This window comes from Candoia aspera, chromosome 1 (genome assembly GCF_035149785.1).
Source record: "Candoia aspera isolate rCanAsp1 chromosome 1, rCanAsp1.hap2, whole genome shotgun sequence".
Classification (NCBI taxonomy): Eukaryota; Metazoa; Chordata; class Lepidosauria; order Squamata; family Boidae; genus Candoia; species Candoia aspera.
In genome coordinates this window covers 336,018,589-336,046,074 of record NC_086153.1, presented here as the reverse complement: position 1 = coordinate 336,046,074, position 27,486 = coordinate 336,018,589, and the positions used below count along the sequence as shown (strand labels likewise).

Below are 27,486 nucleotides of genomic sequence, written 5' to 3'. Positions count from 1 at the left end.
CAGTGTAGATGTCATTAAAGAAAACAACTCCACAATGAATGGCTGGTTAGGGTTGGATTGCAAGCCAGGATGGTGTAACACGTAAAGGGTTGGATTTTGTTCATGGAGCTCAGAGTTGGAATCCCTGCAGAGTCGTGAAGTTCAGTGGGTTGACAGAACTGAGTAACTGGCTGGTTTGGGACCTACACAAGACTTTGCACACCAAAAAGTACGTGAGGCCAGGGCCCATTTTGAGAAGAGTTTGGGAGGTTTTAAAGAGAGAAAGAGGTACAATGAGTCTTGAGTACCTTAAGGAGATCCACTCCATCCTTTAGACCCCTCCCTTTTTTGTGTGGGGGTGTGTCCTCAAGACAGTGTTAACTCCTGGTGACTGCCTAGGCTAGTCCCTGCAGTTTTTGTGGCAAGATTTTGGAAGTGGTTTGCCGTTGCCTCCTTCCTAGGGCTGAGAGAGAGTGACTGGCCCAAGGTCACTGAGCTGGCTTCGTATCTAAGGCAGAACTCACAGTCTCCCGGTTTCTAGCCTGGTGCCGTAGCCATTGCACCAGACCAGCTCACTTGAACAACTTAAAACTTCCAAATTGCCCCAGAGGGGAAAATTTTTGCCCTATTCACTCTGGGGGAGCACTCTGGGAACTGCAAAAGGGGACTGCAATTAAAGCCCCCCTGCTTTAAGCCGTAGTTTGGTGTGTTTGGTTTTAGTTTAGCATGCTTGCAGAATAATTGTGATTTCTCCTACAAATATGAATAATACATATACATACAATACATACAATGGTTTTCAGTTCAGGTGCAAGAGTATCTTAAGCTAACACTAAGTTGATGCTAAACAGCATTCTTGAGAGTAAGATTGCGGGGGTGGGGGGTTGGAAGCAAGGTTCCTCTAAAGCATAAAGGGCCACTAGCAAAGAGTGTCATCTGGTCCTGTGGGATAGGATGCCGGGAATTCGAAACTACATATCTCTTCCTTCAGGCCTGCTGTGTGCTTCAGTCTCAGGTGCTTCAATCTGTTAAGCCAGTGTTTCTCAACCTCAACAACTTTAAGAAGTTTAACTTCGTGTTAAGCTACCCAGCTACGGACATTACAGGTAGTCCTCACTTAGCAACCATTCGTTTAGTGACAGTTCAAACTTACAACAGTGTTGAAAAAAACGACTTACAACCGGTTCTCACACTTATGACCATCACAATGTCCCCTTGGTCATGTGATCACGATTTGGGCAGTTGGCAACCGGTTCACATTTATGACCGCCACAGCGTCCCGTGGTCACATGATCGCCATTTTTCACCTTTCCGGCTGGCTTCTGGCAAGCAAAATCAATGGGGGACTGCGTGATTTGCTTAATGACCATGTGGTTCACTTAACGCCTGCGGTGATTTGCTTAACAACTGCTGCAAAAAAAAAGGTCGTAAAATCAGGTCGCATTCGCTTAATGACCATTTTGCTTAGCAACTGAAATTCTGGTCCCAATTGTGGTTGTTAAGCGAGGACTACCTGTACAGTTTTCCAAGCACTCGTTGTCTTTTCTACTACGAAAGTTTGAGATACGAAAGAGATTTTTTTAAAAACTCTGTCATCGTGGGGTAAGCAAACTGAGCAGCAGTCCTCCTCCGCACACATACCCCAAGGCCCCCTAGCAGGGTTAAGGGTGTGGGATGGAGGATTCGGGAGGCTGGTTTGTCACCTGTGGCGAGGAGGCAGGGTTCCGCTTTCGTCTATTTGAATGCCACACATTTTGTTTTGAATGTTCATTGCCAGTTACTGCCCTGCGTGCCAGCTGTAGGGAGTGTAATTAAGACCCACCAACAAAGAGACTGCCTAGTAGGCAGACAGCAAAAGCACAGATGGTGAAATGTTTAGCAGCTATTTCTTTCTTCTGCTCTGTCCTGGGAAGCGCAATATTGATTGCTCAGGCATTGGGGGCTTAATGGATGTGTGAGCCTGGAATACTTACTCATCTGACGCCTGCACATCCAAGGTTTAACTGTATGGCTCAACTATTCAGTATCCAGGTGCTTATCTGGAGTTTTCCCCCTAGTCATCAGCTATGTCCACGTACTGCGATCCTAATATGAGTTTGTTTGGTTTTCACTTAATGTGTTGTGTGAGACTGTCCAATTGAGGTTTATTCAGTAAACCATGAATACAGGTAGTCCTTGCTGAACAACCATTCTTTTAGCGACTTACAACAGCGCTGGAAAAACCGGCTTACAACTGGCACTCACAACTGTTGCAGCGTCCCTGCGGTCATGTGATCACAATTTGGGTGCTTGGCAACCAGTTCACATTTATGGCCATTGCAGCGTCCTGTGGTCATGTGATTGCCGTTTTTGACCTTCCCAGCCAGCTTCTGGCAAGCAAAATCTTGGGGAACGGCACGATTCGCTTAACGACCACTTGTTTCACTTAACGGCTGCAGTGATTCGCTTAATGGCCACCACAAAAAGGGCCGTAAATCAGGTTGGATTCACTTAATGACTGCTTGGCTTAGCAACTGAAATTCCGTTCTCAATTGTGGTTGTTAAGCGAGGACTACCTGTATGCATCTCTGGGTAGCCCTTTTATATATTGTGTTGTTTTCTTATTTTAATCGTTTTTGTTTTTAAACATTTGTAAGCCACCCAGAGTCACTGGGAGTTGGGCAGCATACAAATTCAATAAATAAGTTTTAGTGTGTTATTCTCCCCAGTTCTTCAGGATAGGCAATAGCATATATTTCTGATCTTGTCAGTAGACCTGTGTCACAAGGCTGGGGGGAAAGGCCTGCCTGAAGCCCCATTCAGAAATTTTCCTCCTCTCTTCCGCACCCCTTCTTTTTGGTAGTTTCAGCAGTCCCGAGTGCTGTAGGAAAATGTCTGTGTTGGGCAACAATGTCAGGACAGAATGGGATCCTTGAAGCTACAGCTGAGTAGCTTTAGCTACAGAAGGAAGGATTTGGATGATCTTACTCCTTGACCCAGAGCCTAGAAGTTCACTATCAAAGTTGGGTTTTTCAACCATCTTGGTCGGAAAACTGAGTCTTTTTAATTCACCACTCAGCTTAAGATATCAGGGCGGTCAACAATAGCCATGAAAGGAGCCAAAATATCTGCCAGATTTAATACATTAAAACCATAAAGCAAACATTCATGAAAACTGAACAGAAATGTAAAAAAGCAGAGCAAGCTAGTTCCAGCTAAGCTCTAGGGAGCTGTCCAGCAGGATAAAGAGAAGGCTGCTGATGGGATCTAATGCGCTCAAAGTTAGCGCCGATCAATGAGGAAAAGGGTCTTGGAGTAATGGTAAACAGTTCAATGAAGGTGTCGACACAGTATGCATCCCCTGTAAAGAAAGCCAATAGCACGTTAGGGATAACGAGAAACAGTATTGAAGATAAAGATGCCAATATCGTAGTGCCATTAATTAATCAATCAATCAGTGGTGCAGCCCCATCTGGAAAATTGTGGGCTGTTCTGATTGTCGCACCTCGGAAAGGCTATAGTGGAGTTAGAGAAGTTCAGAGGAGGGCACTAAGATTATCAACGGGCTGCTTCCCTGTGAGGAAAGGTTGCAGCACTTGTGGGGTTTATGGTCTAGAAAGGAGGCGAATAAAAAGGGCACATGATCGAGAAGTACACTATTCCACAAGGTGCGGATAAGGTGGACAAGGAGAAGCTCTTTTCCCCTTCCCAAAATACTAGAACCAGAGGTCACCCGATGAAATTCGATGCTGGAAAAATCAGGGTAGGAAAAAGGATATGTATATATATATACTTTTAGACAATGGGTAATTCAGCATTGGGATTCGCTGCCACAAGATGTGGTGCTGGCTGCTCCAGAAAGTTTGGAGGTAAATTCCAGGCAAAAATGGGTATGATCAAAAACAAAGATGGCAAGGACCTAACAGAAGAAGAAGAGATCAAGAAAAGGTGGCAAGAATATACAGAAGACCTGTATAGGAAGGATAACAATATCGGGGATAGCTTTGACGGTGTGGTCAGTGAGCTAGAGCCAGACATCCTGAAGAGTGAGGTTGAATGGGCCTTAAGAAGCATTGCTAATAACAAGGCAGCAGGAGATGATGGCATCCCAGCTGAACTGTTCAAAATCTTGCAAGATGATGCTGTCAAGGTAATGCATCCTATATGCCGGCAAATTTGGAAAACACAAGAATGGCCATCAGATTGGAAAAAATCAACATACCAAAAAAGGGAAACACTAAAGAATGTTCAAACTATTGAACAGTAGCACTCATTTCACATGCCAGTAAGGTAATGCTCAAGATCCTGCAAGGTAGACTTCAGCAATTCATGGAGCGAGAATTGCCAGATGTACAAGCTGGGTTTAGAAAAGGCAGAGGAACTAGGGACCAAATTGCCAATATCCGCTGGATAATGGAAAAAGCCAGGGAGTTTCAGAAAAACATCTATTTCTGTTTTATTGACTATTCTAAAGCCTTTGACTGTGTGGACCATAACAAATTGTGGCAAGTTCTTAGTGGTATGGGGATACCAAGTCATCTTGTATGCCTCCTGAAGAATCTGTATAATGACCAAGTAGCAACAGTAAGAACAGACCACGGAACAACGGACTGGTTTAAGATTGGGAAAGGAGTACGGCAGGGCTGTATACTCTCACCCTACCTATTCAACTTGTACGCAGAACACATCATGCGACATGCTGGGCTTGAGGAATCCAAGGCTGGAGTTAAAATTGCTGGAAGAAACATTAACGATCTCAGATATGCAGATGATACCACTTTGATGTCTGAAAGCGAAGAGGAATTGAGGAGCCTTATGATGAAGGTGAAAGAAGAAAGTGCAAAAGCTGGCTTGCAGCTAAACCTCAAAAAAACCAAGATTATGGCAACCAGCTTGATAACTGGCAAATAGAGGGAGAAAATGTAGAAGCAGTGAAAGACTTTGTATTTCTAGGTGTGAAGATTACTGCAGATGCTGACTGCAGTCAGGAACTCAGAAGACACTTAATCCTTGGGAGAAGAGCAATGACCAATCTCGATAAAATAGTTAAGAACAGAGACATCACACTGACAACAAAGGCCCGCATAGTTAAAGCAATGGTGTTCCCTGTAGTAACATATGGCTGCGAGAGCTGGACCATAAGGAAGGCTGAGCGAAGGAAGATCGATGCTTTTGAACTGTGGTGTTGGAGGAAAATTCTGAGAGTGCCTTGGACTGCAAGAAGATCAAACCAGTCCATCCTCCAGGAAATAAAGCCAGACTGCTCACTTGAGGGAATGATATTAAAGGCAAAACTGAAATACTTTGGCCACATAATGAGAAGACAGGACACCCTGGAGAAGATGCTGATGCTAGGGAGAGTGGAGGGCAAAAGGAAGAGGGGCCGACCAAGGGCAAGGTGGACGGATGATATTCTAGAGGTGACGGACTCGTCCCTGGGGGAGCTGGGGGTGTTGATGACCGACAGGAAGTTCTGGCGTGGGCTGGTCCATGAAGTCACGAAGAGTCGGAAGCGACTAAATGAATAAACAACAACATAGTCCACGTACAGTAGATAGTGGTGGCATGAATTGACTGTTATTCTGATCTTGTGTACAGCTTCTTATATTGCCAAGTTCATCATGGCTTGGATGTCACTGCACCAAAAGGTTCTTCATTTCTACCCACCCTTTGTTCCTTTCAGCTGGCTACTCTTCAAGGAGGACTTCCTTGTGGTGAAATTTACCCCATAACTGAAGAAGGTTTCTGAATAATGTGATAGGGTGTTGTAGCTCGGGAGAAATGTTTTAGATTCCAAGGAGCCATACTTGGGTGTTCAGAAGCTTAATCTTATGCATTCATATTTTAAAAACTGGAATACTGTTGGATACAGTTTGGAGTCCTTTCTTATACTAGTAATGCATACTTCTTAGTAACGCTTTTTCTAGGGAATTGGCTTTCTGTATACCTTATTTTTCCAGCCCTCTCACTTTGTTTAAACTTTTCATCTTGACCTCAGCCTGGATTTGTGATCACAATGTAATGGCCCAGAGAAGATGTTGTTTACAGAACAGATTGTTCCAAAACTATATCTTAATGTCCTGAGGATGCTGTTTGTGCCCTTAGCTCTCCAGGCTTAATAGGGAGAACAATCATTGGCCCTTATTACCATCTGTCTTCTGCATCTCTGTTTGGGTGCAGAGCAAATTAAACATAGTATGCATGGAAAAATGAACTACCGTATGCTCTGCTGAACCTGTTCTGAGGCCGATCTTATTTTTCCTGTCCTTTTTGCCTTTCATGGATGCCTGGTTATTGCTTCCATAGCCTTACTTACTGGCATTATCATTCGGGTCTTGTACCCATCCCGATACTCTCTAGAAGGTATGTGTCCATGTTTGTATGTATGTGTGGTGAAAGATGTACTTATTCTATCTCCCTTTTCTATCTCCTTTCACTGAAAGTTCTCCAAGCAAACAGTGAGGAAGATTTCAACCTCCCAGGGGCAATGCATAACTCAGCCAAACATCAGTTAGCCTAAGTCAGCACTGGGACTGATTTCAGTTCTTTAAGGCCTTCAGTTCTATCATGTGTGTCTAAGTTGGAGGCTAAGTCTTCTTATCAGTGCATTCACGTTGCCGGTATCAGGATGTCTATTCAAATGAATAACTTTTTATGAATGACTGCTGTTAGTACCGTCATCAATGCTGCCAGCATTTTATCTTCTTTGAGTTTCATTTATAATACTTCTCTCTAACCATGTGTGTGGTTGAGGACACTTCAGTCCACCAAAACCTGTGCCATTGTGCATGTCCTACTTCGTTGGTCTTGCTTAATAAATTAATAAATAGTCTATTAAGAGACTAGTCTTTATATACTAATCAGGATGTAATCAAAATTAGGCAACAACCAGTTCTGCTTAAGCTGCTGTGCTCTTCCAGCTTGGCTGGCCTGCTGGACTCTCATCCTGGATCTTGCCCCATTCCCAAGCTACAGCATGCCAATGGGAGCCATGGCTGTAAAGGGGGCAGTCTGTAGGGGTGCGGAAATGAGCAGCCCAGATCTGCTGCTGGAGATGTTGCATTCCATGCTCCAGCTGACCTTCTGTCTCTTCCTTGGGGAAAGAGGAAGAATTGAACAACCAGTTAGGTAACACACCTGAAACTAATGTAATGCTCATCTGGAAATATCGGTAATACAATGGAATCAGATCCAAATGTATTAGAGCAATAGGTAAAAAAGGTAAAACGTAACCCTTTTATTCTCTCCTGATTTTCTGATCATTTTAAAATGGAGCACAGAAAATTTAGGATACGCCTGACTGGTCAGGAACAGATTGGATCCCCTCAGTGTGAACATCTGACTTTGAGCACCTCTTGTCTGTGTTGTACTTCTGTGTAAACAAGCCTACACCCTACACTGTACTGGCTTTCTCAATCCCTACCTTGTGATCCCTAACTCAACTGCAATGAAGACAAGGAAGCAAGTGAGTCTCAAGAGCCAGTGTGGTGTAGTGGTGAAGGTGTTGGATTAGAAGTGGGGAAACCCAGGTTCTGGTCCCCCCTGAGTCACAGGAATTCCCTGGGGGACTTTTTAACTATTCATTCTCTACCATCCACACCTATGTCACAGGGTTGTTGAGAAAAATGGAAGGAGGAAGCAGTATGCATGCCACCTTTAGCTCCTAAATAAGAGGCGAGATATAAATATGATAAATAACACGCCTTTAGCCAGGTTCTAAGCAACCACAGCTGGAGAAGAATTGGTCTGGATATGCCTGGATCCTTACAACCTGAGCAATTGCAGGATGTGCTCAATGGCTGTTCCCTTCTTTGCCGCCTGGTTCTTATGACTGCTGCTCATTCAGTCATGAAACCCAAGTAAAGCTGGATATTCAGGGTTTGCATATAGGGATCCCATCCTACTGAGGCCTTCCCCACCCATGCAGCAAGTCCTAATTTAATGCAAGCTGGCATTAAATTAGGTCTTGCTTTTTTTTTTTTTTTGAAACCAGGCCACATGTCATCTTTTTAAGGAGATAAGTACCCCACCACCACCACTGCTGGCAACTCCCAGCCAGCGGAGGAGTTCCTTTGCTTTGCCTGTGTTGTTCTTTCAAATGGTGTCACTGCTCTTTGAAGAGAAGCATGCAGAAATTCTTGTTGCTGTTTTTCCTCACCTCCCAGAGTAGCTGACTGGGCCCTTCTGGGGCTTCAGTAGTCACCTACCTGGGCCTTGCTTGGCTCAGGAACTTCATTATTTAAGAGCTGCAAGGTAAAGCTGCTTGGGCTAATTAGCCTCAATGTTGCACTAATCTCCAGCTCTGGAACTGATGCAGGAAGAGATTAGCTAGCACATTCCCCTTCCTGTAACAGGAGGGGAATGCCTGTCCCTTGCAATGTTTCATTTTCTCACCATAGGGCTGTGAATATCCGTAACTGAGGACTCCTCTGTGTTTTCTTGTGGCTTTGTTGCCGTGTGCTGGTTCTTCGTATGCCAGGAAAAACTTACCACATGTGAAATCCAGCTTCCTGTACACTTCCCTCTTGCCTTGATAATTAAGACAAAAATCAAATAGAGTTCTTGGCTGGGACTTAAAGACCCCATGGAACTGTCAACAAGGAGCGTTTGTCAATCATGGGCAGGCTAAGTTACTCTTTATTACAGAAACTAAATTAAGAGATACTGTTTAACAATGCTTGCCTTGTGAACCTTATATGGGCTGCAGACATCCTGGATGAGGAGCAAAATAAACATAGGTGATGATGAAATGTCATCTGTTAATTCACTATTTTTAGCATGCATCACTTTTCTGTTTAAAGTACAGTATTTGAGGTGGTCCACCATTTTAAATCATGGCTTAGAATGTGCTTGTATTTAACAACTTACCTTCTAGTTGATCAGGGTGTCTGCAGGGTGTGGTCAAAACAGTCAAGATGGCTGCCACAACAGTGTGATTGAGGGCTGAGATGGATAAACTGACCTCTTTGATTAGAGAAAGGACAATATCTACATTTATTGGTGACTGGAAACCCCTTATGGACTTTTGGTGTAAAAATGAAAAAAAAAATGAACTCGTGATTTATGGTTTTGATGATTAGACAGGATAGATTATAGAAAGAAAGGAGTCATGATGTGACTTTAGAGACAGAGGTTAAAATATAATTGTACGTAGAACTTCTGTGAAGAATATTGGAAGCCACTTCATTATATCTTTCCGTATATCTTTCTTTCTTTTTTCTACTTTTTTCTTATTGCACTTTTAGCTTTTTCTGTTATTTCTCTCTTTCTTTTTCATTTTCTCTGTTCTATTTTAGTTTGTATTAGTTCTTATGACTGCTGTTAAAACATTTAATAAAAATTATATAAAAGAACCAGCAGTGTGATTGAGGTGATATCTATTTTTTATGTGTGACATGCATTAAAATAGGTGCAGCCTCAATCTCACTGTTGTGGTGGCCATCCTGACTTTTTTGACCAGATGCTGCAGACCCCCTTGCAACCTCTGATGCCATGCAGGTGAGTAAATAGCTGGTAGAGAAGGGGTCTCTTTCTGCCCCATTCCTATGTCAGTCATGCAGATGAGTTGGGCTGGTAGAGGGTGATCTTTACATTTTCTAACAAGCCCATTCCGTAAAGGTTGTTTTTAAAAGAAGATCTCAAAGAGGTCAGTTGCTTACGTTCCTGTGTTGGGTGCAGAGAAAAGAAGTTCCTATTCTTTGCTGTTAGTGTGAAAATACAAGCAACTCTCTAGGTTTTCTTAATCCGTTCAATCATGTCTGATTCTCAGAGACTGCCTGGACAAGTCCCTGCAGTTTTCTTGGCAAGGTTTTTCAGAAGTGGTTTTTCAGAAGTTGTCTGCTTCCCAGGGCTGAGAGAAAGTGACTGGCCCAAGGTCACCCAGCTGGCTTTGTGCCTAAGGCGGGACTAGAACTCACGGTCTCCCCGTATCTGGCCTGATGCCTTAACTGCTGCACCAAATTGGCTTTCTAGTACCACTGCAGAAATACAGGATAGAATTTTTGTGTGCTTATTTAATAGACATTATTATTTTTTTTATTTTTTTATTTAATTTTTATCCTGCCTTTAGCATATAACAGACAAAAGGGTAGAGAATGTCCAGACACCACTGGGGAATCTATGGCCCTCCAGAGGTTGGTTGGTTGATTGATTAATTATGTGCCATCAAGGCAGTGTCGACTGCTAGTGACCACTTAGCTAATCTTTTCCAGGATCTTGTATCTCCAGCCTGGCCATTCAGGTCTTCCATCAGTACACCCTTTGCTGTTGCTGACCATCCTCTTCTTTTCTTCCTACCTTTCCTTGAGTTACAGATTTCTCAAGACACTCTGGACATTGCTGGACTACAGCTAATAGCATCCTTCCTGCTGGCTCTGCTGGCTTGGACTTTTAGAGCTGTAGGTCAACAATATCCGAGGGCCAGAGTTTCACCACCCCTGATTTAAAGCATCGCCGCCTGCTCTTCAGCTAAGAAGGATTCCAGGGTAGATGATAATGTTTAATGGAAAGTCAAATCCCAGCCTGTAAGCTTCCTATCAAACACAGCAAATAAAGGAGAAGCAATTGGGAGGGTGAAAGGAAAAAACAAAGCAAATTTTACAAGTCCTAGTTTTAAAGAGTTCTTTTTAGAGGCATGAGGAAATCTTTCTACTTTCCTGTGCAGTGGATGAAACCAGGTTGGTCTTCTCCTTGAACTGGATAGTTTAGTCTTGAGGAGACCAGACCGAGAGGAGGACCGATAATTCCTCCAAATGATGGAGTTAAATTAAATAGGGTGGTAGTTGGCCTTGGGGCTGCACTCTGTTTTTGTGTCCTACCTGGAGACAAGGCGTGCGGTTGGTAACATAAAAGTCTTGCTGGAGTAGGCAGAGCTGAAAAGTTTGGCCTCTTTTCTCTGTTTCTGTAGTTTTTAAAAGGGCAAATGGATATCTTAAGCCTTGCAGCGGCTTAAGGCACTTATTTCGCCCTTCAAACAACCCCAAACAGGAGAAAAAACATCTCTTTTTTTCACTGGGAAAAACCATCTGCTACATCATATGGTAATGAGTGCCTTAAACATGAAAGGCTTGCGAGGCTCTGACGTTGCCCCTTGGCTGCCCCAACCTCTGAAATTTTTTTAAAAATGAAGATCTGCTCATTCTGGTGGTACGCAAAACTGTATCTTAAAGCGACACAATCCAGAATTCTGAAGTCTGATATATTATATTTGTTTCTGGGCTGTACCACTTCAGATTGTAAACTAGGATCTTGTTTGAAAACGAGGATCTTGGGATCTTGGTTTTATTGTTTCCTTTGATTTTCTTATGGTTTTGTGAGCCTCCCAGAGTTATGACACATAAGATATAAGAATCCAGAATGAAGGAAGGATGAATGTTTGCTGGGAGGACAGAGGAGACTTCCTTTGGGAATGCCAATATTCTGTGTGGAGAGATGGATTTTGTTGTTCAGAGACCCAGTTGGCCTTACGAAGGTTCGTACGGTACTAAACCGTAGGTGGTACGATTGAGATAGAATTTGATCGTGTGTGGCTGTTCCAGAAGATTTTGAATTGGAACCTGTTTCCTATGCAGACGAATATGATTCTAATTAGCATATTCATGTCAGTCATGATTCTAATTAGCATATTCATGTCAGTCATGATTCTAATTAGCATATTCATGTCAGTCATGATTCTAATTAGCATATTCATGTCAGTCGCCATAGCCTGCTCAAGTACCTGGGCTACCTTATTTGATGCAAGGGAGGGAGAGCCACGCTTCACGCCTTTTTAGAACGATCAAAGCTAAACCATTTTGAAAGTGCCAAACTTGCCTGAAGTGGAAAATTTTCAGAGGAAAATTTTTACTCTGTAAAATTTTCCAGCCCACATTCAGAAGAAAATCCAATTACATTTAATACAGGCTGTTTATAAGCAAACAACGTGGTGTGCAAAATGTTTCGTGTTCCAACTTTTGCTCCCAGATTCCCAAGTGTACTGGAAATATTCTGACTTCAGAGCAGTTTTGACAGCCTCTTCAGAGCTTGGAACACTTCTGGTCTGATTGGAACATTCCAGAAGATTGGAACAGTTCCTTTCAATATTTGAATCAGCTATTTTGAGTTTGAAATAGTTCAGATGTGAAATATTTTGCACATCCATTTGTATGCATGCAAAGCCTCAGCCTTAGAAAGATGGGGAAAAGGGAGTGGTTGAAAGGGAAACGATTGATCATTTTGAGTTGGAAGAAATGAATTTTTAACAGAGAGGTTTGATTGCAGACTAGGAAGTTTTCTGTAAGAGGGACAGAGGGAAACCTGACTTCTTTTCTGGCTGTGTTCATCCCAGAGCTGCTACCTGGGTTAGGAATGGGATTGTAAAGACTGCATGCTTCCCTGTTCACCTCCTCACCTTGTTCTTGTTTTTTCAGGGCTGGCGTTGAAGAAGACCGTTCTAACAGAGGTAAAATTTTGGATTTATTGACCTGTTGTGTTTTCAGTTTTTATATGTCCCAGGTACTTTCTTAGCTGCTTCTGGAAATACAGTTTTATACAGTTCTTATAGTCCATGGGATACAAATCTACTAAATAAAATAAAAGTTAACAGAAATGGGTTCCACAGATTGTCATAGCAGTGCAGCAGTGCCTATGGGCAAGGTATGGGAGAAGTTTTGATTTTTTAAAATAAGGCAAGTGATTTCCTATAGAGCACACTAGTCGGAATATTTAGAAAAGATGCCAAAGAGTTTGAGCAGTGGCTTCTCAGACGTTCTTTAGGCAAGATACTTCCTCAAGAGGGGTGTCCTTGAATAGCCCCTCCTTCAGATCCCGTAACCGCAAACTCACCCTCTTGTTTTGATCTTGACCCACATCACTACCCCAAATGAGGGGAGGGGTCTCTGCTTTCTTGAAGAGTCAGATTTACTGGCAGCAACTGCAAAGGGGCAAGAAGGTCAGGTTGTGTTGTAAGTCTTTTGTGAAGATACCCAGGGCACCAGTCCTAATTCTTGCAGCATTTACACTTGCTTGGATGTTCCAGCTTGAAAGATGGTTCATTCTACATGATGAATATTCAAACTATATGATCAGTAACGAAGATCATAATAGGGACGGATGAAAATCTATATACTACTAAAGCTCTCATGTCTGTCTGATACTTCGCAACCTTTAACTGGGCAAAACGGTGCGTAGGGCAACAGTTTTTGAACCAAGGTACCTCAAATGGGCTAACTTACAGAATGCGTCCAAAATCTGGGACCCATGACTCCCGTGGAATAGAAATTTGGCAAATTTTATAAAACATTTCATGACATAGAAATTATCATAAAATTGACGTAGTACAAAATGTCATAAAACATATCCTGTGGTCAACTCCTGATGTTTGACTATACAGTTCAACACTGGCTACTTTCAAGGCAGATCCATCTCTGAATATCTCCCTGAATTTTTAAGAACTTTTCCAGTACATTAGAAGCTCTCCATTGTTGAAGGCCATGGGCCACAGGTTATCTAGTGATAAATAAGACCCATTTCAGCAAAATTTGATTTAGTTTATATAATTTGTTTAGCAGGCTGAAGCTGAGTTCACATAGGGTACTAAGCAAACACAGGTGTGGTTTGGGCTGAGATTATTATTATGATTTTGTGCGAACCAGCTCATTATGACTTAATCAGCAAACCATAATTAAAGCAACCATGGCTTAGCATGATTTATAATTCCAGTTTAGATAATTAACACAAGACTACAGAAGGAGCCTGAAGGGAAGGAGGTGTGTGTGTGTGTGTGTGCGTGCGCGCGCGTGTGCAGGTGAATTATTCAGAAATGCACAAACAGCCTGCATTCAGCTCAAGCGTGGCTTTGCCATAAACCTTCCATCCAGGAAGCCTTGTAAATGTTTTGCACACTTACCCTGTGATGTCGCCTCTGGGTGTCTTCACCTTATTTGTAACCTTTACATCAGACACAAAAAGGTGTGGGTTGTCCCACTCTCATGAGGAAAAGGGAATGGAGACCGGGAGCTGGTCCGGCCTTATGGAAATAGCCTTCTCTTGGAATTAAGACTCCCACCCTCCCTCTTAACATTCCAGAAACCGCTTAAGATGGAACTCTTCATTTTGATTAAATTGTTATGTTCCATTTCTTGTCTTGTGGTTTGTTTTTTCCATTGTTCTTATATGGCTAATCATCCAACAGACTTTAGACCAGGTATTTTGTGATGATTTGGCTCTAAGCAAGAACCTAGGAATATCAACGACAACAGCAACACTACTACTAAAATTGTTACTCCAATTTTAATAATGCTCACCATGTTTTACCTGGTTGCGTGCCGTAATTGGATGGCTGTGGGTCTTGACTTATTTGGTGATATACAAATAGAATGAAGACGTTAATAAGTAAATAAATGGTAGATGGAGGATTGGCAGGTAGTGTCTTGTGTTCGGCTATCTGCCTGTATGCAAAGCACGCAGAACAGGACTGGAGTTAGATTAGCTCAATTATACAAAGGAATTTTCATAAGCAGGGCTACATCCTACCTTGGCTGAGTTCCTAACTGCCTGGAGTCAGGGACAGATGCATATGTTTTCTCTTTTCACTTCAGTGCATAAGCAGTTCTATTATTTGCTGGATTTATCATTGTTCCATGCTTGTCATCAGCAATAAGCTTTGACAACTAAACTGAACCATTCACTGAGAACCGGGCTTGGGAAAAGATCAGGCTGCCCTAGAACAGAGCCTTGGTGCAAAAGATAACAGGACAATGAGCAACTCTTCCTTTTCTGAGTAGGGAACAGATTATAAACTACTGAATGCTGCCATTGAACATCTGACTTTCCATCCCCAGTGTGAAAAAAGGAAAATTATGGAAGATATCCTGAGATGAAGAGCAGAGACCAGGGAGCAGGAATCTGCCATATTAGTGCCCACAGACTAGGGAAATTTTAATTTTTATAACAAGAGGTTTTGGAAGAATTATTTTAACTTAAAAAAAATATCTAAGTCATTTGTCTTAGATCCAACCTCTTTTGCTCTAAGGCTCATGGCAGCTTTGCATGGCTGGCTGGGGAATTCTGGGAGTTGAGGTCCACACATCTTCAAGCTGCCAAAGTTGAGAAACACTGGCTTAAAAGATAGGTCTACTGAAGGTTTTCAGTCTTAAAGACTCCGTGTTATCTCCATGCTGGGGCAGTGCAGAGGAACAATGGTGGAAGAAGGCTTGGTCTCTGACTCCTGTTTGTGAGCACCCAAAGGCATCTGGTTGGCTACTGTGAAAAACAAGATCTTAGAACTAAGACGAGACTTGGCCTAACCCAGCAGAGCCTTCCTTTCTGCATGGGCAATTGATACTCTGTGCTCATCTCTGCTTGCTTTGATCTCCTTCCTTTTTGCAGCCACCATCACTGACCGGGCCGCTGGGAGCCAGCCAGGGGAAGAAGATAGGCCACCGAGGAGTCGATGCATCAGGGGAAACGACGTACAAGAAGGTCTGATCCCCTGTGGGGTGGATGTTCTGCCATGGAAATGGGAGGGAAAGAGCTGGGGCTGATTCAGGCCCCTCCGTGCTCGGCTTTATCCCAAGGCTCAGAGTCCCTGCTTCTGGGGAGTCTTGCTGGGGGATGGAGGAGGGCCATGGAACCAAGCCCAAGGCCACTTGCAGTCCACAGGCTCCATTAGAGTCCCCTCTGACTACGGCTGGAGGCTGGAGACATGAAAACTGAAGGGTAAGCCTTGCGATAGGCTTGCCATATTTAAGCACGTGCAACCCTTCCCACTGGCATAAGCGTGAAAAAAGGAAAAAAAATATCAGGAAACATTTACCTTGCACACCTTTAAGACAAGCCCCTACTCCTTTCGCTTCACTGCAGCCCTTGGTACTTATTTATTTGATTTGTACACACAGGAGCTCTCACAACACCGACCCTAGGAGGTAGATTGCACTGAGAGAGAGGGACTGGCCCAAAGCCCCCTGGGGAGCTGCTGTGTCTAGGAGGGGACTAGAACCTGGGCCTTCCTGCTCCTAGTCCAGCCCCTTCCCCACTACACCTGATTGGCTCTTGGGCTGAGAGGGCAGGGCTTGCCCAAAGTCGGCCAGTGAGCTTCCATGGCTGAGGGGGGACTAGAACCCGGGTCTCCCCCCTCCTAGTCCAACCCCTTCATCTCAACACCATACTGGCTATTATGAAGCATAGCTCCCAGCCGGTGAAGAGTTGCTCTCTCCTCTTTTAAGCCTCACTCTAAGCACTGCTTGACCCATTCTTTGTTGGCTGCTACAGACCACATCGTCTACCCTCAAGGGGGCCATCCAGCTGGGGATTGGCTACACGGTGGGAAACCTGAGCTCCAAGCCTGAGAGGGATGTTTTGATGCAAGATTTCTACGTAGTGGAGAGTATTTTCTTTCCCAGGTAATGCCTTGCGATGGGAAGGGAGGTTGGGCTGCATGAAGAGGGAATTCTTTAGGCTGGCCAAGAGAAAGCTTCCCAAAAGAAAGAGCCAAAGTGGAGGGGTTTTATCTTATCAGCAGTAAAAGCACTGCGTTTAATTATCAGTTGTAGGAAAAGAAGAAATGAGGGTCTGTGTCTTGCTCGGTGTGAACATATGTTTCTGTCCTCCCAAAACATAGCGAAGGCAGCAACCTCACTCCAGCACACCATTACCCCGACTTCCGGTTCAAAACATACGCGCCCGTCGCTTTCCGGTATTTTCGAGAACTCTTTGGCATTCGTCCGGATGATTATTTGGTGAGATCTGCTTGTCTTTTTCATCCCTTGCAAATAAAAAATATTGGGGTTAGGGTGTATTACCAAGTGACCTATGGAATGCATAGGTCAGGGCCTTTCAGCTGGGATGGGCACCTGGGGAAAAGCCTTCTGACGTGCTTCCCTGCATGCTGTTGAATTCTTCCCGCCTTCTCAGTATTCCTTGTGCAATGAGCCGCTGATTGAGCTGTCTAATCCTGGGGCCAGTGGCTCCCTGTTCTACGTCACCAGTGACGACGAATTCATCATCAAGACTGTGATGCACAAAGAGGCAGAGTTCCTCCAGAAGCTTCTTCCAGGTTATTATATGGTGTGTATCCGACCCTGCTCCTTGTTGGCTTTTAGAGCTTGGAAAATGTATATAAATGACTAGACAACCCATGACCCGCTGGGTCATCGTCTCAGAGATATTTCCTCACCCGATTCCTCGGTGCCTTCAACAGTGGCAGAGCTTCTAATGTGCTGCCTTCACTGGAAAAGTTTTAAAAATTCAGGGAGATACTCAGAGATGGATCTGCCTTGAAAGTAGCCAGCGTTGAACTGTATAGCACAGTCAAATATCAGGAGATGATCACAGGAAGTGTTTTATGACATTTGGTATTATGTCATAAAATGTTTTATAATTTCTTTTGTCATGTTTCATAAAATTTGCCAAATTTCTATTCCCTGGAGATCATGGGTCCTGGGTTTTGGACACATTCTGTGCCTTGGTTCAAAAATCGTTGCCCTACGATGCACCGTTCCTCCCAGTTAAAGGTTACGAAGTATCAAACAGACACAAGACTTAGTAGTATATAGAAAAGGAAGGATGTGCAAAACCTACCACGTGTAGAATTGCTGTTTTCCCTTTAGTCCATGTTGATCCAGACATTACAGACGTAACCTGTTGCCCAGAATTTAATCCAAAATCAGAAAAAGCTCAGAAGATAAACATCCAGGCAAGCCCCAGATCACTCCAGAAACGGATGGATTGGCATGGCCTGGAACAAGAATGGAACATTCCAGAATGTTCTGGTTCTTGAGTTGTAGGAATAGGCAGCAAACACATGCATCTAACTGAATAATTTTGGTGTATGCTTACATGAAACTGAACAGTGTGCCGTGAGGTGCTCATCCTAGAAGCAGAACCTCAGCAGGCGTACAGCCAGGGGAGGACGTTGTTCAAGGTGCAGTCTGTTTTCCATTAGGACCCCTAGATCCCGCAGGTGCAAAATAGGATGGTAAAGTGTATAAGGATCAGTTCCTGTGCCCAGCATATGCTATGTAGCTTTTTAAAACTCCCCACAGAACCTGAACCAGAACCCACGAACGCTGCTGCCAAAGTTTTACGGTCTCTACTGTGTCCAGTCCGGGGGCAAGAACATCCGTGTGGTGGTGATGAATAACATCCTGCCCCGGGTTGTGAAGATGCACCTGAAATATGATCTCAAAGGCTCAACCTACAAACGCCGGGCATCCAAGAAAGAGAAGGATAAGTCGAGCCCCACCTACAAAGACTTGGACTTCATGCAGGACATGCCCGAGGGCATCATGCTGGATGCAGACACGTTCAATGCTCTGGTTAAGACATTGCAGAGGGACTGCTTGGTGAGTTAGAGGGAGGTGACCGGCCATCCTGAGCTCATAGTAATGTATAGGTAGTCCTCAACTTATGGGTACAACTGGGACCAGAACTTCTGTTGCTAAGTGATGTGGTTATTAAGTGAGCCATGCCCGATTTATGACCTTTTTTGCTGCAGTCATTAAGCGAATCTGGCTTCCCCATTGACTTTGCTTGTCAGAAGCCCCTGGGAAGGTTGCAGATGGTGATCATGTGATCCCCGGGCCGCTGCAACCATTGTAAATACACGCCGGTTGCCAAGTGCCTGAATTTTGATCACGTGACTGCAGGGGCGGGGAGAAACTGCAATGGTCATAAGTGTGAGGACCAGGCGTCAGTAGCTTTTTTCAGCACCGTTGTAACTTTGACATGAATGGTCATAAGTCAAGGGCTACCTGTATTGTTAACAGCCAGCAGGTAAGGGAGAGAGGAGGTAATTCTTTTGCAGTCCTCCTAAGTGTAGGGACCTTCCTGTTTTGTGCACTGAGCCACTGTCTTTCCTTGTGCTGCAGACTGTTGGGAAGGAGAACCAGAGCGGTTCACCTGGCAAGTTTTAGCCCCTTCCTAGCTTTTGCTGTTCTTGTTTCTCCTTTTTCTCCCATAACCTTCAGGTGCTGGAGAGTTTCAAAATCATGGATTACAGCCTGCTGCTTGGGGTGCACAACATCGACCAGCAGGAAAGGGAACGGCAAGCCGATGGTGCCCAAAGCTTGTCGGATGAAAAGCGCCCGGTGGGACAGAAGGCTCTGTATTCCACCGCCATGGAGTCGATCCAGGGCGGAGCTGCTCGTGGGGAGTCCATTGACACGGATGACACGTAAGTCAAACAGGCGGTTCTGATTTTCCTCGAAGTTACAGCTGTTGCAGCCCCCCCGGTCATGTGATCAAAACTCATGTGCTTGGCAGCCTGCCTGCATTTACGGCTGCAGCTTGCGCTTCAACTCCCCCACCCGCCTGTCCCTCCCCCGTCTCTGCCCTTTTGGCCGCCCTGCGCTCCCCCGCCTACCCCTGCCGTCCCCAGCTGACCTTTGCCGTCTTCTTCCTCCTGCTGCTCATGAGCAGGGAGATGATTGGCAGTGGGAGGAGAAAGATGGCGATGGTCAGCTGGGGCGGCAGGGGTAGGCGCGGGAGTGCAGGGCGGCCCAAAGGGCAGAGAGGGGGGAGAGACAGGCAGGTGGGGGAGTTGAAGCAGAGGTGAGTGCGGCAGGGCAGGAGAAGCGTGAGGTCCTCGCCTAACGATGGCATGGTCCTTGCCTAACAATCGCAACCAGGACCACCGGAACTGCTGTCGCTAAGTGGTGTGGTCACATGATGTTTCGCCTAACGACCACTTCACTTAACAACTGAAATTCCTATCCCAATTAGGGTCATTAAGCAAGGACTGCCTGTACTGCCTTTCGTCCAAAGTAAATTCAGCCCAGTAACATAATCTCAGGCATGGTGCTGCCCTGGAGGCAGAGGAATATGTGAATGTGTAACAGTGACAGAGGACTAACCCATTTATAATCTCTTTATGCTTTCTCCAACTTCTAGTGGGAGGAGGGGAGAAGTCTTTAGCTATACTCACAAGCCCTGGAAGCTGAAACTCTTTTTGGGGATTATTGTGTTAAGTGCCCTTCCTCGACTTCCCTTCTTCTCTTCCTCTTGACCTCCAAGCTTTCTCGGGGCGCCTGTAGAGAGAGGATGACTGTCCCATCCCAAATGCTAGCAAGAGATTTCAGAACATGAGGAATATTAGAGAATGCAGTTCTGAACAGCTGAAGTCACTGGAAAATTGCCACCTCTCATTGCCCTAAATGAAGCAGGAAAGGGCATTGTGTTGAATGCTCATCAGCATTTAATTCTTTGCAGTGATTCAGCCCATTCTTTGCAGTGACAGTTTTAGGTGTTGCTTAGGTCCAATTGCAGCTAAATTTGTCTCTGTAAAGAATCGGCCTAACCCTATTATTCCCTCAGTAAATGAGGCATTCCAAATTATGGTGCACGGTGTGCTCTTCCTCCCCAGGGATGGCAATGGCTGGAGATGATGGGAGTTGTAGTCCATCAACACACTACTGCCTGTTTTTCCACTCTAGCTGATGAGGTGCAGATAGAAAGCCAAGGAATTTATCCGTGCCTAGCAATGGAAGTCATTGCATTAGCAGACACTTAGTTACATATCAGTTATATCTGCATGTTTTTCCTTTATTGTAAATTGCAGCTTTATTGTACACCTTCACTTCTGGGTAAAGAAACAGTTGTGTAACTGAAGTGGTGTATTCTCTCTCTGTTTCTCCTCTTCCACTGTTTGCTGAGTGGTTTACTTCTAAATGTCAGTTCCTAGGAGTCAGGCTGGTCTCTCCCATGCTGTGTAAAAAGCTATGTCTACTGAATAAAGAGTAATACATTTTGCATACAGATATACCACATTTTTGAAGGAAAAAAACTTATAGGAAGCGGGAGTACCTGTGGAACTCACTGCCACAAGATGTGCTAATTGTAGGCTTTGGTGACTTTTAAAAGGTTAGCCAAATTCACTAGAATGCAATAGAGCAGCCTTTCTCCACCTTTTGACCCTGGAGGAACCCTTGAAATATTTCCCAGGCCTCGGGGAACCCCTGCACATTCAGGCTCAAAGATAGGCCGGAAGTTACAAAATTATTCTATTCGTTTCATGGGTAGGCCTGTATACATGCATTAACGGTGTTCTTAAACTGAAAGTAAAGAATTCTTAAACTGAAAGTAAAGAATGAAACTTACCTCCTTAATGTGAAATTGCCTGAATTGGAATTAATTTTTAAAATAAATCGTGATCTCCCAGGGAACCCCTAGTGACCTCTCGTGGAACCCCAGGGTGCCACGCAACCCTGGCGGAGAAACCCTGCAATAGCGTATCATCAAGTTCAGCAGCAGTCTTAGCTTTGAGAGCTATGGTTGAGTGGAAAGTGAACGGTGAGGTTGGCCTAGTCCTTTCACCCCAGCTTGTGAATTTTCCAGGGCCATCTTATTGGCAACGATGGGCAAGCTATTCATTTAAACAGTTTATATGCCGTCCATCTCACCACAGTGACTGGGCAGAGCACAAAGACGAAAACCAACCATTAGAAGGCAGCCCATTGCAGCAGAACTGTTCATGCACGGTTTCATCATCTTAGCAATTTCCCAGTAAGTCCAATGAGATTATTTTAAAGCAAAGAAGGTGATACAGAACTGATCATAAATGCTTCCCTGTCTGTACTTATTGATAGAGACGTTTAGAAGACGTGTGTGCGTGTCACACGTGCCCACAAAAAACGGGCCCTGTACATCGTTACAAGGATTGGCCAGTCTGCGTAGGTTTTGTAGTCCTTATTCCTCTTGATTTCATTATATCTGAACGTGTGTGAGAGAGTGAGAAAGAGGACGTGAGAGCCTGCGTTCACAGGCACAGATGTGCAGCATATGCGTCTTGAGGCCGTTCACACGGCCGTGAGACCCCTTTACGCATGCTTTGGAAACCCATTGTGCTTAGGGGGGTGTTCGGCGGTAGCTGGGCGTTGCATCGGCTACCTTGAGTAAGCAGGCAGATACCGACTCTCTCGTCCCTGTCCTTTCAGGATGGGGGGTATCCCCGCAGTGAACGGCAAAGGAGAGCGTCTGCTGCTGCACGTCGGCATCATCGACATCCTCCAGTCCTACAGGTACGGGCTAGCCTGTCACCTTGAGAGCTCAGGACATCATTTTTCTCCAAAGTCTCATGAGATGTGGTGACCTTCTACGTTTTGGGACATTTATTTTAATAATTAATTGATTTGAAATATTTATTTTAATTTTTTTTTTTAATCCGTTCAGTCTGGTCCGATTCTTGGGGGCTGCCTGGACCAGTCCCTGCAGTGTTCTTGGCAACATGTTTCGGAAGTGGCTTGCCCTTGCCCACTTCCTAGGGCTGAGAGCGAGGGACTGGCCCGAGGTCGCCTGGCTGGCTTCGTGCCTAAGGCTGGACTAGAACTCACAGTCTCCCGGTTTCTAGCCCAGTGCCTGAACCACTAGAGCAGTGTTCCTCAACCTCAGCGACTTTAAAATGTGTGGACTTCAACTCCCAGAACTCCCCAGCCAGCCATGTTGAAGTTGAAGTCCACACATCTTAAAGTCACTGAGGTTGAGGAACACTGCACTAGACCAGATTGGCTCTCACTTTTTAATAATAACGTTCTATTAATTGGTTTGTTTGGGGGATCCACGGGGTGCTGTGTACGGATGTTGTTGGTACCCAGGGTGGCTGTGGGTGTGATGCTGCGGTTCCTTTTTGGGCTGGTCGCCTCTTGATCTGTATTAGGATCTTTGTCTCCAGGGGGGACAGCAACCTCAGAGTCAATAGGACAGGCTCTGCAACTATTACGCCTGCTCTTTCGTACACCCCTCAGTTCCAGCGCAAGCTGCCCAGAGGTAATCACAGGGGATCACACTGCTTTCTCACCAGGATAGATGAGGAGGTGTTCGTGTTCTAACTGGAGCTACTAGGAATGCATCTTACTAGCTTCTTGGGCTCAGGTTGGAATAGGTTGGTCCTGGAGGGGGTTAGCATGGAAGATCAATTCAGAGTGACCAATGGAACAGGATTATTTGATTCCATTCACCCGTCTTCATCCATTCACACTCCTCCTACTCCTGAGATGTTTCTCCTGGGATGTTACTCCTGGGTGAATGTAATTTATCACTGGAGGGATGGCCACAAAACTCCTCTTCCTGTTGGATTGTTACTTTACAGAACCAAGATGGGCAAGCCATCATTGATAACTGAGCAGAACTATAATAGATCCTCTGGCTTCTTTGTCCATCCCAACCCAGCTAGGTATGTTTGATCTGTCCTGACTCCTAACATCTGGACCTTATGGACACCTCTAGCTTATTCACCATTAAAAGGACTGTGATTCCCAAGTTCTCCAGCTCTTACTTGTGTATCACTCATATCCGCAAGACACAGCTCCATAAAATAACTACCTTGGTTTTCTTAGCAATGATTCAGTTACAAGTTACCCAAATTAAGCACAAAGAATCACATTTAGAATCCTGAATTTCCTACTTAATTGTTCCCACTCAAGAATGATTAAAGTAGCAGGGTCTATAAAGTGATTTAACTCAAGTGCGGTTGTCAGAAGAGTTGATGGCTACTTAAGCACCCCCCTGTTGAGATAAGAGTTGATGGGAAGAATTTAGATGCTAGGTGCCCAGCCCCGTAATCACAGAGCACAATCAAGGACAAAAGATTCATACGGGCTTTCTGTAATGAGTTTTAATGCCAAAAATTAGAGGTTAGAGTACAGAATCTGAAGAATTGAAGATAGAAACCCTCCAGCCTTCCTTTATTAATAAGTTCATTAAAGTAGGATCTTTTTGAATCTCTTTTTTTCTGGCATGACAGGCTGAGTCTGTTTATTAGATAAGCTTTAATAAGATCCCCATCTGCTGGTTGTTTGTGCTTAGAGCAGTCTTTCTCAACCTTTTGACCTTGGAGGAAACTTGAAATATTTTGCAGCCTCGGGGAACCCCTGCACATTCAGGCTCAAATTCAGGCCAGAGGTTACAAAATTATTCTATTTGTTTCATGGGCAGGCCTGTCTATATGCATTCACAGTATTCTTAAACTAAAAATAAAGAATGAAACTTCACTCTTTAATGTGATGTTGCCCAAATTGGAAATAATTTTTTAAATAAATCGTGATCTCCCAGGGATCCCCTAGTGACCTCTTGTGGAACCTGAGGGTGCCACGGAACCCTGGTTGAGAAACCCTGGCTTAGAGATACTCCCTTTTCTTTCTCAGTCTCAGCCCATTCTCTTACATCAGGTACATCGTTGGAGAGCACATTGAATGAACCAGCTCTTTTTCTTTCCTTTTACACGACTCCGCAGAAGTGTAAATGTGTTGGACTCTATCCAGCAATTTCCAATTTATCCAGATCTGGACATTATTACAATTTTACTCCCTGTTTGGAGGGGAGACTTTGGGGCAAATTGTTTTCTTCTGATCTCTGGAATGTTGTACAGTATTCCGTAATGTGGTTATCCATCAGAATGAGCGCTTTGGGTTTTGATCACTGATTCTCCTTTCCCACATCCTCTTAGGGATTCTATGCACATCTTTGATGCACAGTCGCTGGTCTGGAAGGGAATATCCTCCTGTTTGTTCTGCCATGACTTTTCATTAGTCATGTTTGCAAACCTGCAGGCCAGTCTTTAAGATGATCATTAGTCACGTAGCAGCCAGTTATTAATACATTAAGAGAAGCTGATTTCTGCTCAAAATGTGGACATTGTTTTAAGTTTGATCACGCTCTGTATTTCTTTCCATATTTCTTCCCATGGTAGTCCACAGACCTTCCCCTAATCCTTATTCACCCTTTTCTCACTGACTCTCTTGATGGTGGAGAGCAGAGGTGTGCAGGGCATGGTCAAAAGTGCAGTTGAAGCCCTGCCCATTTTTTTGTGCGCAACACACACCAATGTGGGGTTCAGTTGCACCAGTGTGGCCCTCATCTTGACTTTTTTGACCACCCCCTGCGTACACCCCCACTGATGAGACTGGAGTTTGGCCCTGTTTTTATATGGTTCTCCCATTCTCCCTCTCAACCCTTTGCTTGTCTGTGCCCTCCAGGTTAATCAAGAAACTGGAGCACACGTGGAAAGCTCTTGTCCACGACGGGGTAAGTTTTGACCCGACTGAATGCTAATCAAATGTCGGCTGTCCTAAGAGTGCACCCACACAGCCATTGGCCTGTGCTGCCACCCAAAGGGAGCTAGCAGAGGAGACTAAGCTACCCAATAAAGAAGGTGTAAATGGTTACGGGGCACTTGTGTTCTGTTATTGTTAGTGTGCAATAATAGATAATACGTTTAGACAACATGTCAGTCCATAATCATGGCTTATTGGTGAAAGCTGTCTCAAGCAGCTAGGAAACAGCTATTCAAGGTTTCATGGACTCATAAGCATAGAACTGTGGAATGGGAAGGGTCCGCAAGGATCATCTAGTCCAACCCGCTGCAGGGTGCCAGAAAATCAGTTCAAATCAATAGAATGGTGGAGCTGGAAGGGACCACAAAGATCGTCAAGTCCAGCCCTCTGCAATATGCAGAAAAGGCAATTAAACCATCCCTGAGAAGTAGCTGTCCAGGCTTTTCTTAAAAATCTCCAGAGATTGAGAATACACAACCTTTGTATATGGGCCAGTGTTTCTCAACCTTGGCCACTTGAAGATGTGTGGACTTCAACTCCCAGAATTCCCTAGCCAGCATGGCTGGGCTGGGGAATTCTGGGAGTTGAAGTCCACACATCTTCAAGTGGCCAAGGTTGAGAAACACTGATATAGGCCGTTCCACTGTTGGATAGGTTCAGTTTAAGCTTACTGTGTTGGTTGCAGGATGCCTCTGCATACAACTGCAGTGTCCTTCGTGTCTCTTTATAGAAATTAGGTTTGTGCTCGCTCTGAAAATGATCCAGCGTGTGAACACAGCACCTCTTGGCTATTCATTAAAGCCATTTTTCTAGTTTCTGTTTGAACCTGGGAAAAGGTGGAGCTGCCTTTGGAGGAGCTTAAATATTGCTGCTTTAACAAGCGGCAAAAGGTGCCCTGTTTGCTTGGAATCATTTTCAAAGTGTCTACGGCCCACATTTGTATTCTAACATGATGATAATGTGTTTTTTTTAATGAATCCTGCTAGTCTAATTTTTGAGTCATGGTTTTGTAATACATAACATTAAAAAAAATTTTTTTACCCTTTCTTGTTTTTCTAGGACACAGTCTCAGTCCACAGGCCCAGCTTCTATGCAGAAAGGTTCTTCAAGTTTATGACCAATACAGTGTTCAGGAAAAGCTCTTGTGAGTGTGTACTTGTCTGCTGCTTTCTTTGGAGGCTGTTAAAAATGGTATTGCGGGTAAAAGGTGCTTGCTAGTTAAGGGAGCACCTGCAGGGAGCTATGGAGGTAACTTCGGAGAAACTATCCAGAAGTTGTTGAGACAACAGCAGATGCAGGAGCATGCCTTGAGCCCATGGAGGAGGGAAAGTATTAGAAAGAGACTCAGGCTGGCTCCCCGCAACTCCCCAGCAGACTTGCAAGATTCTGTCCCAGTGGAGTATAGTTGCAATTATAGTCTTCCTGTGGAGTTGGTTTCTTGATCTGGACTACCTTATAGGGTTGACAGTACTATACAAAGAGATACGGCTATTTCCTGCCTGTCTCTAATCCCTTTTGGGGGACTGGAACGTCTGCCTCATCCCTTTTCTCAATCCATTACAGGTCATCTTTGTTTAGCAACTGCCTCCTTTAGAGACCATTCACAAGTATGAAGGTGATGAAAAAGTAACTTTGCAACCAATCCTCACATTTATGACCTTCACAGGTCTGTAAAGCAAAGGAAAGCTGAAGTGAGATCATAAGCACAGTCGCTGTTTCACTTAATGACCAAGTTGCAGGTCCCAATCGTCGCTAAAGGAGGACTGCCTGTATATTGACATCATCCCTTTTTGAAGCAGCACAAGCACAGCATAATTATTCTTCCGTCCTGCTCATGTTGTATTTATTCTTTGCAACAACCCTGAGTGGCAGATTAGCTAGAAAGCCACTTTGTGGGGTGAGCAGAAGTTTGATTCCAGGGGTCTCATTATTTCTGGATTTCTCTTATCCATCCTTTGCCCAGACAGCACAATAGAGTTGTCAAAAGGTTGAATTTTGGCTCCTGGCCTACCTATCACCAACCGGCTGCCTGTCCCTAATTTATGGGTACTGCTCTGCAATCTACTAAGAACGTAAGAAATGTCTTCCTATCAGCCCCAAGTATTTGTTCATTTCATCCACACTGGTTTCCCCTGGCTGGCAGTGGCTTTCCCGGGCCTTGAGCATAAAGACCCTGTCCCATCATTTGTTACCCGAGGCCCTTCTAGGAGTAAGTCTGGAGACCGAACCTGGGGTATTTTGTATGTAAATTACAATACCTTATAATAAACTGCAGTGAAGAAAAAAATGAACTTTCTGAGAGCATTTCACCTTTGAAGATAAGGATCCATAAATCTCTTTTCCAGAAGTTTCTCCAGGTAAACAGCTGTCATACAAGAAGAGCCCTCTGTTAGTAGCTAGGCAGGGGTGGGTTAGATGATCTACTGATTTGGCTCTAAGGCTCTAAGTTCTCACGGGGAAAAGATGCCCCTATCTTCAGGGGAAGGGTGGGTGGGCTTTCTCTGGC

At 44.4% G+C, this 27,486-nt stretch overlaps 1 protein-coding gene across 5 annotated transcripts in view; it reads left to right on the top strand.

Annotated features, from left to right (window-relative positions):
- The window catches only part of PIP5K1C (phosphatidylinositol-4-phosphate 5-kinase type 1 gamma), a 51,060-nt gene that overhangs the window by 7,875 nt on the left and 15,699 nt on the right, over positions 1–27,486 (top strand). For all 5 annotated transcript variants that reach the window (XM_063290877.1, XM_063290874.1, XM_063290873.1 and 2 more), the window contains exons 2-11: positions 12,366–12,397; positions 15,325–15,417; positions 16,207–16,337; positions 16,556–16,673; positions 16,849–17,001; positions 17,979–18,278; positions 18,903–19,108; positions 21,867–21,950; positions 24,903–24,951; positions 26,040–26,124. In XM_063290877.1, coding sequence (XP_063146947.1) covers positions 12,366–12,397; positions 15,325–15,417; positions 16,207–16,337; positions 16,556–16,673; positions 16,849–17,001; positions 17,979–18,278; positions 18,903–19,108; positions 21,867–21,950; positions 24,903–24,951; positions 26,040–26,124 — 1,251 coding nt within the window. The remainder of the gene's footprint in view (positions 1–12,365; positions 12,398–15,324; positions 15,418–16,206; positions 16,338–16,555; positions 16,674–16,848; positions 17,002–17,978; positions 18,279–18,902; positions 19,109–21,866; positions 21,951–24,902; positions 24,952–26,039; positions 26,125–27,486) is intronic.